Source organism: Fringilla coelebs (genome assembly GCF_963513975.1).
Source record: "Fringilla coelebs genome assembly, chromosome: 25".
NCBI classification, from domain to species: Eukaryota; Metazoa; Chordata; class Aves; order Passeriformes; family Fringillidae; genus Fringilla; species Fringilla coelebs.
Window position 1 is genome coordinate 3,378,422 of NC_140051.1, and position 17,765 is coordinate 3,396,186.

The following is a 17,765-nucleotide window of genomic DNA, read 5'->3' on the forward strand; positions in this document are numbered from 1 at the left end:
TCAGCACACAAATCCCAGCACAGAAACCCCAGCACAGGAACCCCAGCACAGGAACCCCTGTACACAAATCCCAGCACAGGAACCCCAGCACAGGAACCCCAGCACAGAAACCTCAGCACACAAATCCCAGCACAGGAACCCCAGCACAGGAACCCCGACACAGGAACCCCAGCACACAAATCCCAGCACAGGAACCTCAGCACAGGAACCTCAGCACAGAAACCCCAGCACAGGAACCCCAGCACAGGAACCCCAGCACAGGAACCCCAGCACACAACTCCCAGCACAGGAACCCCAGCACAGGAATCTCAGCACAGAAATCCCAGCACACACATCCCAGCACACAAATCCCAGCACACAAATCCCAGCACACAAATCCCAGCACACAAATCCCAGCACACAAATCCCAGCACTGGACACTCCTTTTCCTCCCTCCCACCTCACCTGGGCAATATCTGGCAGTGCAAACGACTTCTGAACACTTCAGCTGAGTGTAAAGGAACTCTCATCCTCATTTAGGCAGATCTCCATTTCTCCCTGTGCTCTCTCACACCTTCTGCTGATTTCACATGGCCAGAGGGTCTAAAGCTGCAGGGAGAGAACAAACAAAATTCATTTTAACTCTCAGAGTTAACAGATAACAGATGCTTCACCTCAGTTTATAGGTTTTTTTGTCACAAGCTGGTTTTGCATTATTTATTACCACCAACAGTTGAGATTTCATAGCAGTAAATTCTCTGAGATCTTGACAATGTTGCTTAAAGGAAAAATCAGTGGGAATAAAGGAAAATCAGATGAGAATAGAGAACTGTTTGAACAGAAGGTCAAATTCTGACCCTAAGCCAATGGTAGCACTCAAATGCAGCTTTTAAATATTATTAAGATGTTTTATGTGTTCCCCAAACAAAATAAAAGAAATATATAAAGAATAAAGGAAAATCAGATGAGAATAGAGAACTGTCTGACCAACAGAAGGTCAAATTCTGACCCTAAGCCAATGGTAGCACTCAAATGCAGCTTTTAAATGTTATTAAGATGTTTTATGTGTTCTCCAAACAAAATGCAGCTTTTAAATATTATTGAAATGTTTTATGTGCTCTCCAAATGCAGGGCTGGCGTGATCCCTCCGTGCAGAGCAGGGGATGAATCCTGCAAACATGAAATACATTCCAGTCTCTTCCCCACCCACTCACGCCACCACCAACATCCACGTCCCTCCAAAAACCCTGGTGCCACCCGTTTTCCAAGCTGCCAGCTGGGAAAGGGAGAGGAGCTCTGCCTGCAGCCCTGAGGATTCCCAGGATTCTGACTCAGAGGGCCTGGAAAAGCAGAGCATCCTGCAGAACCAGGAGCTGACAGGGCAGGAGGCCGGTGGCATCCTGGAGGATGACAGCTTGGATAGGGACAGCTTGGAGGAGATGAGTTCTGAAGAGGAAGGAGCTGAGAACGACACAAAAAAGAAAGGGAAACCAAAGATTTGTGGCAGTGGAAGGTAAGGCAAAAACTTGAGTGGAGTAGAATAATTCTGACACTTTTAACCTGATGTTCCTCAAGGCCACGTTTAAACATCCTTCAGAAAGCATTAACTGGGTACATAAAATAAAATTGAATATCCTGTCATATGCATGGAAGGTTTAACCCTGGATAAATTGGGAATAATTCTTGAGTTTAAAGGGATTACATTAAACCCGAAGTAATAACAACGTGCAGTTTCAATTTAATAGTCTACTTAAAATAAAATGACAAACAAATGAAGGCTAAATGATTAATAGCATGCTTTTATTCACCTCCTGAACAAGCAAAATGGCCAGTTATTGAATATTTTATTGTGAGTGCAAATGATGTTAATTGTACTAGAAACATGCTCTAATTTTTAGTAATTTTTTTGGACTGAATACTGTGCTGAATGTGAGGCTCTTCATTAAATGGAAATTTGATTTTATTTTGTTTGAACTCAGCCCAGTAAGTACTCCAGTGCAGTCCATTAAGCAGAGCAAATATCACAGCACATACATATGAAACCCCCTCTCTACATCCATTACCAACCTCGGAATTTGAAGAGGAAATGCTGCAGCTGTTGTCTGCTCACCACACTTTTGTTGAGGAGCACAGAGTCCATCCAACCTCCCCACGGAGCTGGGGGCAGGAATAAAAGGTGCCCTTTTTGTCTGGGGATGATTAGGGATGAAGGAGCTCTTCACACTCATTTTGTCCCCGCGCAGTGACCTGGGCTGAGCCCCACCATCGGGTCCTGTGCACACATTTCAGCACAAAGGGACTCTTTAAGCATTATCCTCTGCCATTTCAATCATTGCAATTAGCTCACATATTTCTGTACTCACTTCAGAGCAGCCTCACCTCGTGCTGTTTACCTGCAGCCAGCTGGGAATAATGATGTTTTCCCTGGTGGAAATCAGCTCCAGGAGCCCATGGCAGCCATGCTCACCTGGACAGCAAAGACAAACAGATTATTTTGTTATTTGGAGCCACTTAAAATACAGGCAGAGACATGTAGCTCATCGAGAAAAGATGAATAAATGGTTTATTTTTTTTTAATAACATTAACAAGGCCACAAGTTGGGGAATCCAGCAAGGAGATGAAGAATCAGCCAGGTTTCAGTGGCTGTAAATGTTCTCTGGCAGAGCCACCAGGGCTGTGCTGCAGGTCCAGGGAAGAAAAAATGATTTATTTCTTATTTAATGTCATTAACAAGGCCACAACTTAGGGAATCCAGCAGATTTCTGTAAGAGGAGCTGAAGAATCAGCCAGGTTTCAGTGGCTGTAAATGTCCTCTGGCAGAGCAACCAGGGCTGTGCTGCAGGTCCAGGGAAGAAAGAATTGTCTTAAAAATAAATGAAAATACAGGCAGAGGCATGTAGCTCATTGAGAAAGGATGAATAAATAGTTTATTTCTTTTTAATATCATTAACAAGGCCACAGGCTGGGAAATCCAGCAGATTTCTTTAATTGGAGCTGAAGAATCAGCCAGGTTTCAGTGGCTGTGAATGTTCTCTGGCAGAGCCACCAGGGCTGTGCTGCAGGTCCAGGGAAGAAAGAATTTTTGTGTTAAAAGCTTTTTTTTCTCCCCCATTCCTTCCACCTGCACATCTCCTGGAAGCCTGCTTGGATGGATTTGACTCCTGCAGTTGCTTTTCCTCCCATTGGATCAGATCTTAAATCAGAAATTGGATCAATTGGGGATTTTTTAAGGCAGAGCCATCTGGCTTTGCTTTATGACAAATGTAACTCAGAGCAATAATTTGGCCACTTGTTAAAAAAATTGTCAACCACACAGACTTTCCATTTGTGTTTTTCTACTCTTATCTAATCACAGCCTGTTTTTTAATAAAAAGTGATTTAAAATCTTTTCTAGAAGGAGTTTTTTAACCAAAGCATCAGGATGTTTCACAGAAATGAAGAGAGAAAATAGGAACACAGAGCTGGAGGCTGTTCTTGTTTGGACAGTCTCATAAGGACCCTTGAAAACTGATTTTACCAGGAATTTCACTTTTATTTCACTCAGCAGAGCCTTTGAAGAAGGAACAACACAAATTGCCTTTTGTGGACTGTATCATTTTTAAGGAGACAACACAACAATGCAATTTATCATTTCACCTTTTGGCTGATTCTATTAGATTTAAAAATTTCCATGCCAGATTTAGGATAATGATTGTATTCCACTGTGACCTGAGTGTTAGACCCATTTATCATTCACTGATGATGGAAATTAAAAAGGAAGAGGAAGTCCTGCCTAAATTTTCTACCAAAAAATCTTTGATAAAACTCTTCTGCTCCTGGTCCTGTACTGAATGCACTGAAATGATTCATTTGCCACACTGAAATAATGCAGAATTTGTACCATTTATGCAGAAATAATTTGTTGTTTGGTTTTTTTTTTAATTAGGAAAAAACTGCCTGTGGACAAATATTCCAGCCTGAGGTACAATCCTCATTGGAAGAATACAAAAATGGGAGCAGATTTTTTTGAGGCTGAGAAGGCATCCCCAGTTTTTGGAGGAAGCAGTGGGGATTTTTCAGTGGATGCATTTTATCTCCATTCTGATGGCTCTCCAGAAAATTATCAACAGGAGGCAAAGAGCCAGGATTCACCCCCAGAGTTTGATGCAGAATTATTCAGCTTTTATGGAGCAAACGTGGCCAGCAACAAACCTGATGGGCCACGAGCCAAAAGGGAGGAACCTGCAGATGGATTTCGTTCCAAAAATAATCCTGGCCGTGCTTTTCCTCCTCAGAATCAACAGGATCCACCCCAAAGAGCAAAAAAAAACTTTGTGAAAAAAAATAAACGGACTTTGGGGTTACAGTCAGAGAGGATTAATTCCTATCTTGAGCTGCACAATAAAAAGCAGCAAGTTCTTCAAGGGCAGGTGGGTAAATTTATAAATTCCCTCATTTTTATAGATTAGGTCTGGCTGGTGTTGAACTCTCAGCTTTGCAGAGGGGAGAAGCAGATTTGAAATCCAACATGCAAGGGAGTGCCAGCTTTGCCTTTCCTTTCTTGTTCACCCTTTGTGGGATAATCACAAATCTCCAGCTGCTCCCAAGCCCAGTGGTGGCCACGTTCCAGCTGCCTGCTCCTGGCCAGGGAAGTGTCACAAATCTGGTTTTTTATCTTGATGTTAGCAAAATTCTGTCTCCTTTGCTGGCACTGCTCCTTATCAGTGGCTCTTTTTATGCTGCCTCTCATTTTTTCTGCTTGGCCAACATGAGTTTGATAATGTCACCATGTTTATGTTGGCATTACCAACAGAAGTGTGATAATGATTCTCTCTGCTGTGCCTTAGCCCAGGTTTTTCTCAGTGGAGCAAATGCAAAGTTGGTCAGAAGGATCCTCAAGGCCTTTCCAGTGCTGTGGCAGGGACACCTCCCACTGTCCCAGGTGCTCCAAACCCCAAAGTCCAGCCTGGCCTTGGGCACTGCCAGGGATCCAGGGGCAGCCCCAGCTGTGCCAGCCCTGCCCACCCTGCCAGGGAACAATTCCCCATTCCCAATATCCACCCATCCCTGCCCTCTGGCACTGGGAGCCATTCCCTGTGTCCTGTCCCTCCATCCTTGTCCCCAGTCCCTCTCCTGGAGCCCCTTTGGGCCCTGGCAGAGCTCTGAGCTCTCCCTTCTCCTCTCCTGCTAGGGAACAATTCCTGCCCAATATCCCATCTAAATGGGATTATTTCCCATCTAAATGGGATCATTTCCCATCTAAATGGGATCTTTTCCCATCTAAATTTCACTTTTTTTCAGTGGCAGCCATTCCCTGTGTCCTGTCCCTCCATCCTTGTCCCCAGTCCCTCTGCAGCTCTCCTGGAGCCCCTTTGGGCCCTGCCAGGGGCTTTGAGCTCTGCCTGGAGCTTCTCCTCTCCAGGTGAGCACCCCCAGGTGTCCCAGCCTGGCTCCAGCCCTGGAACAGCTCCGTGCTTCCCCCTGGACTGTGTTTGGCTCCAGCTCCACGAGATTTCCATGGGCTGCTGCCCCAAGCCTGGCAGGATCCCAGAGAAATCTGATGCTGGACATCAGCACTTGTGCCTGGAAGTTCTGACCATGCTCATTCTGGAAGTTCTGACTTCCTTTTTTAGAGAATTTAATCATTGAATTTATAATTTTAGAATTTTATATTTGATAAATTTAGAATTTATACATTTAGAATTTATCAAATTATCTATAAAAAACACTGAATTTGGATGTTTGAAGCTGTCACCTTGTGGCTTTTAAAGTAATTATTACTGACAAGTTCTGACTGTGCTCATTCTGGAAGTTCTGACCATGCACAGTCTCGGCCAACTTGTGGCAAGGTTGAGAGGAAATTAATTCCAGTTCCTAATGAACCATTAGAAATTAGTTCATTGCTTTTCCTTGCTGCTTATTATGCATAATGGGAAGGGGGGTGGGTCACTAAATCACCCCACACAGAAAATTCTTACCTTGGGGAGCTCCAGGGACGTTGTGCTCCGAGTGACACCTCTGCCAAGGCTAATGAAGAGTTGACACAACATCAGAGGGAATTTTCTGACTTCATTCCAGTGGCAGGAATGATGGACAGGATTTTTTTTTTCCTACTAGAGCTATTAAGAGCACTTGTTTTTTTTCACTTCTAATTTGGATGATGGTAAAAATAATGAGTGTGGATGGATGCTAATTAGAGCTATGTTGATATGATTATGTTTGCTGTTCAGGGAATTCTGGAAATCTTTCCTGGCTAAATGTTGGAGCCAGGGATCAGGATTTCATTGTGCAGACACTTTAAAAATATGGAATAGGCAAAGGAATGAGTTAAGTCAGGGTTGTGAGATAAGATTATCTTGCTGAAGTGGCCTTGGGGACAGCAGAGAGGTGACACAGCAGGCAGAGGGGGTGTAGGAAAGTGTGTTCCTGAACTTACTGGGAAGTTGTGGACTTCCCATCCCTGGAAGTGTTCCAGGACAGGGCTTGGAGCAGCCTGGGCTGGTGGGAGGTGTCCCTGCCCATGGCACAGGGTGGGCTTTAAGGTCCCTTCCCCGCCATAATTCTGTGATTCCACGAGTGGCATCACCACCTGCTGGCAGCCACCCCTGGATCTGCTACGGGGCAGGCAGAAGTTACTGATTAATTTACTGTTAATTGGCAGATCAATTACTGATTCCTAACCAACCAGTCTTGTTGGAAGGGGTGAAAAAGTCCTGAGGGGATCCTCGTGGTGGTGCAGGAGCCAGCTTTGGTCACCCCACCTGGAGAACTCGATCCAAAAGTGCAACACCACCGAGGATGTGAAGGAGCAGATGAGCCCCACACCACCAACCCAGCTGTGCTGCCCTACACTGATTATTCTGAGCTTTGCAGGGCCTGGAAGCTGAATTTACTGATCTGCTCACTGCTGGGGTTGTGGTGATGAAATTTGAGGTTTGCTTTGAGGGCAGGACTTTGTGCACAAAATCCTTCCAGCCTCGTGGTGCCAGATTTACATTTAGAGATTTCCCAAACCCGTGCTGCTCTGTACATTTACTAATTCCTATAACATTTTATACCACATCAAGTTCTTTGCAGCGCTGCCTGATTCCTAAAGAAGCCCATGATGAGTTTCTTTGAGAGAGAGAGAGCGAGGCAGAAGGAGAAGCAGTGGCCCAATCTAGCTCAGCTGTGCTCAATCCGAGTTGCTTTCCTACCTCCAAGCCCCTTACTTCAAAGCCAGGAACATAATGTACAATTTTTTAATGGCTCTAGAGCAAGGCACTCAGACTCTCTGTGCGCTGAGCCTTCCCTCGGTGTAAACACCTAATCAAGATTGCCTGTGCTTCAACAATAGCAGCCAAATGCAATTCGAGAACCACAAGGCTTTGAAGTCCTCCCTGCAAAGGCTGGTTTGGCAGTCTGGGATAATGACATGCCATGATTGCTGCCTTTGTTGTATCTTTTCAGTGGAGAAGCAATTACGGGCCTCAATTTAACAGAATAGGCATTACACAGCTTATGATTCTCAAAATGCAATTTCATTTGATCATTTTCTCAATTTGATTGGTATTAATAGAATGGTTCACAAAAAAAAAAAAAAAAAAAGAAAAAAAGGGAAAAAAATGCTGGCAGAGGTTGTGTCCTGTTCCTCTTTCAAAGAGATAATGTAGAAGTATGTTTTACCTGCCCAGCACTGAGTCAGTTGGTTCCACCAAAAACATCTTATTCACTGCAAAGCTCTGGCTGTCCACAGCTCAGGAAAACCTCCGTGGTATTTTTTAATTTTCTTGTGAATTTTTTCCAGGGATTTATGTTGAATTTAGAGCCATGAGATCACTCATAAATTCAGCAATAAACCCTGCTCACCTTTTCTTTCTGCCCCAATCTCTTACCCCAAACTGAGAGGCTCAGCTTCCCACATTTTTTTTTCCCACTGATGATTTTCAGTTGATAATTCTCTTGCTCATAAATATTTTCCCACTGCCTCTTCTCCTGTGGAACCACTCCAATTCCTGTCACAGTGACAGTGCCCAACACACTTCCACTAAAATACTCAACAGGATGGTTTGGGACAAAAAATAGAAACTAAAAAAATGGATTTCCTGCAGTTTTATAGATTAAAAAAAGTTTATTTCAAGAAAAAAATTAATTCTTGCTATATTTACAAGGGGATCACTCATCTTTGTGCATCTTTGTGCAGTGATAACTGCACAGACTCAAAAAATTTGCTCCAAACAAATTTGCAGCCGTGGTTGTGTGGAGCTCTCCTTGTCTGTGAGCTTGTTTTGCCAGGCTCTGTGAATTCCAGACTTCATTCCTGCAGCTCCCCCTGTGCTTTTCAGCCCCATTATTGTGTTTTTCCAGCTTTTCCTCTCTGGCAGGGCTGGGGTGTGTGATTGCCTGGCCAGGGATGGTTTCTGCCTGGTTTTCTGTTATTAGGTGCATTTCCTCCATGGAAATGGAGGAGCTCAGACATTTGAGAGTTTCTGTGCTGCACAATTTTCCTTTCTTTTATTCCTCTTCAAGTAGAAGGAATCATCCCTCCCTTTAATTGAGTTTTGCTTCTTTTTTTTTCCTTTAACCATTTCCTTGTCATCCGTTCTATGATGCCAAAATTCAGCATTTTCATTTTCATTTTAACAGGCCACAAATTATTTCTCATTATTTCCCCAAGATTTTGAGATCTTCACCTGATTGCTGTGCCCATGAACATTTCTGCTTTTTAGGTCACAGATCCTCCACCAGTTGATGAAGAACCATTCCAGAATGTCCCAGCATCCCAGACTGGGAAAATGAAGCCTGAAGACAAATGGTACCCAAAAGGAGAGCAGCTCAAGGTTCCTTTTTGAGAGAATTTAATCATTAATCATTTATTATTTTAAATTTTAAAATTTAGAATTTATACATTTAGAATTTTTCAGTTGAAATATCTATAAAATATCTATAAAAGTCTATTTATATAATAGCTAAAAATTTATGTAGTATAAGCATGCTTATGTAATTTATAATTATTTTTATCATTTATATAAGATTTTTTATAATTTATAATTCAGTTATTTTTATGATTTCTATACTATAATAATAGTATAATTTATAGTAATTCTATATATGATATGATATATAATATAATATAATATAATATAATATAATATAATATAATATAATATAATAGTTTGTAATTTATTTTTTTTATAATTTATATAATGTTTTTATAATTTATCATTTATAGTTATTATAGTTTATAATTTATATTTATTATGGTTTGTCATTTCTATAATATAATATTTTTATAATTTATAATAATTCTATCATTTATATAATATACAATTGTTTATGTAATTTATAATTATTTTATAATTTCTATAATAGAACATTATTTCTATTTTTATCATTTATAAATTTTATCATTTATATAATATAAGGTTATTTCTATAACTGGCATCAGGCTGTTCTACCATGGCCCAGTCTAACAGTGTGTGCAAAGCCATTTCCCCCAAAATTTGGCACATAAAGATCAAGAACTGATTTGATTTTTGGAGCATTTCTCCAGGTGGTTGCCAGAGAGCTCTGGGTTATCCACAGGGTGAGATCTGAGCATTTTAGGGCTCCATTTTTGCACCTCCTGCAGATAAAATCCACATTTAGCATGCTTGGTTTGCACCTGCAAGGACCTGATTTTATAATCCAGGGCTGCAGGATTTGTCTCAAGCAAAGTTTTGATGCAGAATTATTCACTGAGCAGCACCTGGATAAAATCTCTGCTGCTGCTCTGCACTGAGGGCTCCTTTAAATTCCAATTTTGGGTTAAATCCACCATGAGCAGGGTTAGATCCAGGCAGCAGAGTGGGAGTTTGATGTGAGTGATGGAACTTCTGAATATCTGAAATATCCCCTGGGAAATTCATTGAGCAGCACCTGGATAACATCTCTGCTCCTGTTCTGCCCTGAGGGTTCTTTTAAATTCCAATTTTTGGGTTAAATCCACCACGAGCAGGGTTAGATTCAGCTCAGAGGGGTTCGTATGTGAGTGATGGAACCTCTGAATATCTGAAATATCCCCTGGGGAATTCACTGAGCAGCACCTGGATAACATCTCTGCTCCTGTTCTGTACTGAGGGTTCTTTTAAATTCCAATTTTGGGTTGAATCCACCACGAGCAGGGTCAGATCCAGCACAGAGGGATTTGGATGTGAGTGATGGAACCTCTGAATATCTCAACTATCCCCTGGGAAACTCATTGAGCAGCACCAGAATAACATCTCTGCTCCTGTTCTGCACTGAGGGCTCCTTTAAATTCCAATTTTGGGTTAAATCCACCATGAGCAGGGTTAGATTCAGCACAGAGGGGTTTGGATGTGAGTGATGGAACCTCTGAATATCTCAAATATCCCCTGGGGAATTCACTGAGCAGCACCAGAATAACATCTCTGCTCCTATTCTGGAGTGATGGTTCCTTTAAATTCCAATTTTTGGGTTAAATCCACCACAAGCAGGGTTAGATTCAGCTCAGAGGGGTTCATATGTGAGTGATGGAACCTCTGAATATCTCAAATATCCCCTGGGAAATTCACTGAGCAGCACCAGAATAACATCTCTGCTCCTGCTCTGCACTTTAAATTCCAATTTTGGGTTAAATCCACCACGAGCAGGGTCAGATCCAGCACAGAGGGGTTTGGATGTGAGTGGTGGAACCTCTGAATATCTGAAATATCCCCTGGGGGATTCACGCGGCTGTGGGTGCCTCGTTGCAGGAGCAGCACAGGTCCTTGCAGAGACAAGAAGCAGAACCCAAGCAGCCTCAGCCCAGGAGTGATGGCCAAGAGCCCCCAGCAGGAGCAGGAGAAGCAAATCCCTGGATCCAGAGGCACCAGCACACCCCAGGATTCCAGGCTGCCCCCCCTGCCCTGGGGCAGGATCCCAGCTCAGCCCTGAACTCAAATTCTTCTCTTGGCCCAGCAGAAAAACCCCAAAGTGTCCTCAATAATTTCCTAAATTCAAACCTTACCATGCCTGCCTATTTTCTCCCGATATTTAAGAATTTTTACCCACCAGAGGTTTTAAATCCTGAATATCCCAGTCAGGAGGACAAGAAATACCAGCAGGACTCTCCAGCTGGAATCCCAGCCAATGCCATCCCTGGGCAGCATTTTTCCAGCAGCAGTGACCAGGCACATCCAGAACTGGAGAATATTTCATTTGATTGGAATGCAATTTTTCAAGAAAGAGTGAAGGATCAAGCACCAATTCCAGATTTCAAAAATCACATTCACGAGGATTGCAGGTATCAGAATAGTTTGTGGTGAGGACTTAAGTGATAAAATATTATTATCATAACCCTGTGATGCCCAGAAAATAAACAAAAAAAGGCTTTAAACTCCAAAATATAAAGTTATTTTGCTACAAACCTGCCATTATAATTTACTACTCATTGAAGATTCATTATAGGGGTTGATTTTTAAATATGGCATTGGAAAAGGACAGCTCTGTCCACCAGGGATGGAAATTTCCACAGCTGAAAGTTTCCTTTTAGGAGGCTGGGTGGGAAAGTTTAAAATATAGATAGGAAAGGGCATTGTGGATAAATTTAGGGTTTGTAGCAAAATTGGCTTTGCAGGGTGGATATCCAGTTCTGTCCCTAAAGGAGAGAGCAGGAAAAACTCAATTGGGAAGAATTTTACCTCTCTTGATTTTAAAAACAATGAAAGTTTTATTTTGCATAAACAAATCATTCTATCAGTCCTCAGCAGGCCTTTCATTTGCTTTCATTTCATCAGGCTGAAATTTCCCCATTTTTGGGGTTTTTTCCCATTTATTTCCCATACATTTGGGTGCAAGCAAAGTCATTTATTGTGAAATCCTCACCTTCCATCTCCCTGCTCCCTTATTCCATGTTCAGGTTGTTTGCTGTCTGTAAATTCCGATTTTTACTCTTTCCCCCTCATTTTTTTCCATGTTTTGCTCACAGCTCACCAACATCTGCTTGTAGAATCCCCCATTTCATAGAAAAGAAGGAGCATTGGCCAAGAATTTCTGATTTTGAAGATGATTTTGCTGGCACGTGGCTGTGGGGTTTGTTCCCACCTGCCCTGCCCCAGGAGCACAGGGGCTCCCAGGGAGATTCAGGAAAAGCTGGAGGAGATCCAAGGAAAATGAGAAGAAGCAGCTCAGAAGGATCCCTCCTGCAAAGGGAAAAGCAAAACCCGCCCAAAATCAGCAGGAAGGTGAGGAAATAGATGTGAGTTGGGTGGTTTAACATTTCTGTTCCACCTCTAACATTTCTTCTTAATAATCCAAAGTTTAAAAAAAGAAAAAAGAATATAAATAGGGACTGAGAAATGTTATAAAAGCACAGCAGAGCAGTAAAAATCATGGAACAATGGTGGAAATGACACTGAAATCATTTTGGAGCAAAAGGATCCACTTGGATCAGAGAGTTCACTGAAATAATTTTAAGTTCATTTGGTTCACTCAAATCATTTTAGTTCATTGGGTTCACTCAAATCATTTTAGGGCAAAGGGATCCACTGGGATCAGAGAGTTCACTGAAATAATTTTAGTTAATTTGGTTGACTGAAATAATTTTGGAGCAAAAGGATCCACTGGGATCAGAGTTCACTGAAATAATTTTAGTTCATTGGGTTCACTGAAATCATTTTAGAGCAAAGGGATCCACTTGGGTCAGAGAGTTCACTGAAATAATTTTAGTTCATTGGGTTCCCTCAAATAATTTTAGACCAAAGGGATGCACTGGATCAGAGAGTTCACTGAAATCATTTTGGTTCATTTGGTTCACTGAAATCATTTTAGAGCAAAAGGATCCCCTGGGATCAGAGTTCACTGAAATAATTTTAGTTCATTGGGTTCACTGAAATCATTTTAGAGCAAAGGGATCCACTGGATGAGTCTGGTTTAGCTCCAGGCACACACAGAGCAGTGTTTGTCCTGTCATTTATCCACAGATAAAATTGTTTTAATTGAAGAGGCTCGGGCTGTCTGTGAGGAGCAGCAGGCAGCCTCAGATCCGAGCCATCCATTATCCTGCTCCTGCTCCTTCCTTGTGCAGCTCAAATCTGCTGCTTTCCGAGGGATTCCACCCCAAATCTGGAGGATTTGCAAAGCTGACAGCGCAAACATCATCCCAAACCTCCTGATGGTCCTTATTAAAACTTGGATTTCTGTCTCTTCTGCATGTCCTGGTGTCACCACCTCGGGGCACAGCAGACAAATTAAATGTTTGAGGAGTTTGCTCAGGTCTCAGGGCAGACAAACTAAGCTGGAATAATGATTTCATGCACTTTGGGTGTTGCTGCCTGAGTGCCTCTAAGAAGAATTAGGATTATGATGGGAGCTGAAGGGCACAGCTCCTTCTCTCTCTGTTCTAACCATTGTTTCTTGTCCCGTGCTTGCAGCAGGATTCTCACGCTCCACATGTGAGGAATGCACAGAGAACCAGACTGGTTGTGCTCCCAGCAAAATCCAGCTTTTCCTAATAAAAAAAAAGCACTCACTGCAGCCAGTGAGGATCCCTGATTTTGTGGGATACAGCGAAATTAACTCCTCACTGTACCCTAAATTAAAAATTAATGAGTTGTAGCATGTAAGAGCAGGGATAGCTAACACAAAGAAACCTCAAATAGGAAATTCAGTGCATTAAATTAATTATTCTGCAGCTGAGTTTAACTCAAAGCTGTGTTTTGAAGAAATGCCCATTTTATTTGCATTAAATTAATTATTCTGCAGCTGAGTTTAACTCGAAGCTGTGTTTTGAAGAAATGCCCATTTTATTTGCATATAGAGATTTGGTGTTCCTGCCTTACTCTGTGGTTAAAATTACCACAGAGCTGATCGTAATGAGCTTCACTCACAAGTTTTTAAAAGATAATTCCATTCTAAAAATGGAATTTTAAAACATAATTCCATTCTAAAAATGTGCTCTTGAAAGAGAATAAAAATATGATGGAGGCATTGGAGTCTTTGTGTGACGTCCTGAAGTGTTGGGTGGCATCACCCACCACTCCTGCACTTGTAAAGCCTCTGCTGTGCAGCAAAACGTGGATTTTCAGCTGTTTGTGGGCAGCTTTCAGAACAGGAAAAGGTCATTCTCACTAACATCATTTGCCTGATTTTTGCCACCAAACTCAGGTGATTTTATCTGCTTCTCTCACAAAAAATTTCTTTGGAGTCTCATTCTAACCACAGTCAAATGAGTGGCTTTAGGCTGTTTCACAATAAACTCACCAAAGGTCATTTTTACTGAGCAAATATCACTTTGTGATTGGGGTAATTGGCAATTTCCCACCTGGATCCAAAGGAAATTCTGTGGCATTTGATTTTTCCCATTAACTCAATCCTGTTGGTCACTTATTTAAAATGAGACGTGCCAGGGATGGAGCTGAGGTTGCAAATGAAATCCTGAGGTTTCCACTGCAAGATTTCCTTGAATTATTCTCTCTGTGAAATCATCTCAAGGAAAATCTGTTTGCTGTTTGGTTTTCAGCTGGATAGCTCCAAATTCTACCTCAATCTGAGTATGAAGCTTGGAGGCCTTGGACCTGACTATGAAACAATCAAAGAAAAAGTGAGTAAACCAAGAGTGAATTTAGGCAGGGGAGAGTGGCAGAAAAATCACAATTTATGATTATCTGTGACTTTATATCCTTGGCTAGCTGGAGATCCTACAGGAAAATTCAAATAAAAGCAAAGACAGCTGTGCTGGGGATCATTTTAACCCTCTAATGTGTAAAAAACCAGAAATAGGAATTAATCAGGGCTAATTGGACATCAGGAAATGACACACTCAAGGCTGAGTTGTCATTCAGTGTAAAGATCCACCAAATGTAAAGAACCACCAAATGTAAAGATCCACCAAATGTAAAGATCCACCAAATGTAAAGATCCACCAAATGTTCCAAGTGGAAGCTGAAGTTGTGTAAACACAAGAAAATATCTGGCTGCACTCTGGTGAAATGGAGACAGATTGTTCAGGACAGAATAAAGATGGACCTGTCACATTTCTGCTGAGCTCCATCCTCTATTCAGTCCAGGGAAAAGCTCTTAAAAGAGAAAAGCAACTAAAAAAAGCCCGTGCCATTTATCAGGGCTTCCTGTTGTGTGCTGAGGAGGGATCAATGGCAGAGGCAGCTGAACAGCAGCAGAGGTGGAAATGGAATCTTGGTGGGAAATGCTTCCATTGATGGATCCCCCCAGCCTCTGAATTCCAGGCCCCTTCTCTGCTTTTCTCAGAAAGAAAAGTTAAAGCTGCAGAAGGAATACTCCAGGCAAATTAAGGAATATAACATGAAGAACATCACCGTGGTTCAGAGGTTGCCTGTGAAGCCCCAGGTGTCTTCAGTGTCCAGGCAGAAGGTGAGAGCTGAGTCCCTGCCAGGGAGTTCCTGAGGGAGACAAGTGAGCTCTGCAGGCTCCAGGAGAAAGTTGAATTCAATAATATCAGAATAATATCCACAGTTTTATTCCCAAAAACAAACCACTAAGAGACAAAACCTCATTGTCTGGGTGGCAAAAAGGGGTTTGGATTCTTTTAGGGGACTTCAACGGGAGCGTGAGATGATGCACTGGAGATGTGAGGTGTTCCCAAATCCCTGCAACACCAACAGGCACCAAACCCAGCCCAGGTTAAAGCAGGGCTCTGCCAGCTCCAGCATTTCTGTAAAACTCTTTCCATTCCCTCTCCAATTCCATGTTGCAGGCATCATTCTGCTTCTTAATTTTGGTAATTAAGTGAATTATGCAGGAGAACCTGAGCTTGTCCTGTTCACCTGCAAAACTCCCTGCTTGAGGGCAAGACCTCAATGAGACTGGAAAAAAAATGTTAAAATGTTTATAAATGTCATAGATTTGTGTTGCTCTTTCCTTTTTTCAAATAAAAACACTTCCTCAGTGTCTAAGGTGGCTTCAGTGGTGCCAGGGAGCAAATCTTGGGCTGGGTTCTGTTGCAGTCACCACTGAAGGATCTGGGGTTGAATTCTGTCAGAAACAAGCTCAGGAATTCAGAGATATCCTCCTCAACCCACCTAAATGGTTTTTTGGAAATCTTGGCCAGGTTTTCTCTTGCTCAGTTCTCCCAATTTTCCTCCTTTTAGGCTCTGGAATATGCCAAGAAGATTCCCAGACCAAAGGTTTTCATAGCGAGGCAATCAGAGCAGGAGGGGAAGGAGGCTCTGCCCCAGGCTGGACCCAGGTTACCCAAAATCCCATCCCTGGAATCTCTGTGGAGCAGGCACCAGAAGGAGAAGGAAGCTGTGGCTGCTTTTGAAGCCCTTCACATCTTGTAGGTATTTGGGAAATCTCAAGGATCGAGGCAGAAATGCCTGAATTGTTTTATTTTCAGCTGTGACCATCACATTTTCATTTCCTAGTCCGCTGAAATTTAAACTGCCTTAAGTTGAATTCTTTTTAAATGTTAGAATTGGTTCTAATTGTTCTACTTGTACCTATTTTGTTAATAAATTGACCTTTTGCATTTATAGCATTTTAAATGTAGTTCTCTGTTATTTTTCTTTGAAATCAATCATCTGACAGTTGCATCTTCCAGCTCTTGGCTTCTCACAGCTGGGTCTTTTTTAAACATATAAACAGACAGGCATATCTACAAAACATTTAAAATAAACTTCTGTTTCATCTGATGATCTTAACACCAGCAATATTTCTCTTTCTGAAGTGCAGAAGAAACTTTTGGCCAGAAATAAAAGCAAAAATAATCCATTGCTGCTAAAAAAGAGAACAAAAATATGCCCCAAATGCAGCAGTTGGTGATGACACAGTGCTAATTATTGAATTGTTACTCTGTTGTCACTTAGTGAAGAGTTTCCACAAAAAGATCAAAAATTTTGAAGCTTCATCTGGGACAAGGAAATTCCAGACAAGTCCTGGTTGATCATGCAGACAATCTGGGATTAGCCAGGAGCAGTTGGAGAATATATTGGGTAACTGAGGATAATTGAGAGCTGCATGTTTGAGAGGAAACAGCTTTTAACAGATTAAGGCTGTAAAAATAACAACAAACAGATGGGTTTCTTAGGTTGCTTCCATTTCTTTAACTTAGCAATTTATGAATTAAGTCACCATATGAAATGTGATTAGAGCACACAGCGAGGGAATTTGGGCTAAAACCTCCTGGAAAAGAGGCTGGATAAAGGAAAAAAAAAACAACCAAGCACCCTGTGATGATGTGGAGTGGCTTTATCCCAATTATTTGGTCTCTTTTTAGTGGGGGATCCCAATTTAATATGGGGGGAAAGTTATTCCAATTCTGCCCTTCCTCATGGCCTTGCTTCAAACCCTCCTGATGAGCAGGAACCTGTTGAATCAGCCCCTTGCACTCACAGCTGGAATTTCAGGACATTTTGGGAATATTGAGACAAATCAAATCACTTTGTGGTGATGTGGAATTGCTTTATCCCATTTATTTGGTCATTTTTTTGTTGGCCTCCCAATTTAATTTTGGGAGAAGTGATCCTGATTCTGCCCTTCCTCACGGAGAAGGGACCTGGCCTTGCCTCAAACCCTCCTGAGGGGCAGGAACTTGGACTCACAGCTGGAATTTCAGGACAGTTTGGGCATATTGAGACAAACCCAACCACCCTGTGATGATGAGGAATTGATTTATCCAATTTATCAGGTGTCTGTTTTATGGGAGATTCCGAATTTAATTTTGGGCAGAGCAGTCCCAGTTCTGCCCTTCCTCATGGAGAAGGGACCTGACCTTGCCTCAAACCCTCCTGATGAGCAGGAACCTGTTGAATCAGCCCCTTGAACTCACAGCTGGAATTTCAGGACATTTTGGGGAATATTGAGACAAACC

At 42.1% G+C, this 17,765-nt stretch overlaps 1 protein-coding gene across 1 annotated transcript; it reads left to right on the plus strand.

Moving 5' to 3' along the window:
- Positions 1–1,157: 1,157 nt before the first annotated feature.
- On the plus strand, positions 1,158–16,236 carry JHY (junctional cadherin complex regulator; the record flags this gene model as incomplete). Its single annotated transcript, XM_084221430.1, has 8 exons — positions 1,158–1,492; positions 3,906–4,389; positions 8,668–8,778; positions 10,693–11,240; positions 11,907–12,162; positions 14,439–14,519; positions 15,185–15,307; positions 16,045–16,236. The coding sequence occupies 8 exons, from the start codon at positions 1,158–1,160 to the stop codon at positions 16,234–16,236; spliced, it is 2,130 nt and encodes a 709-aa protein (XP_084077556.1).
- Positions 16,237–17,765: the final 1,529 nt, after the last annotated feature.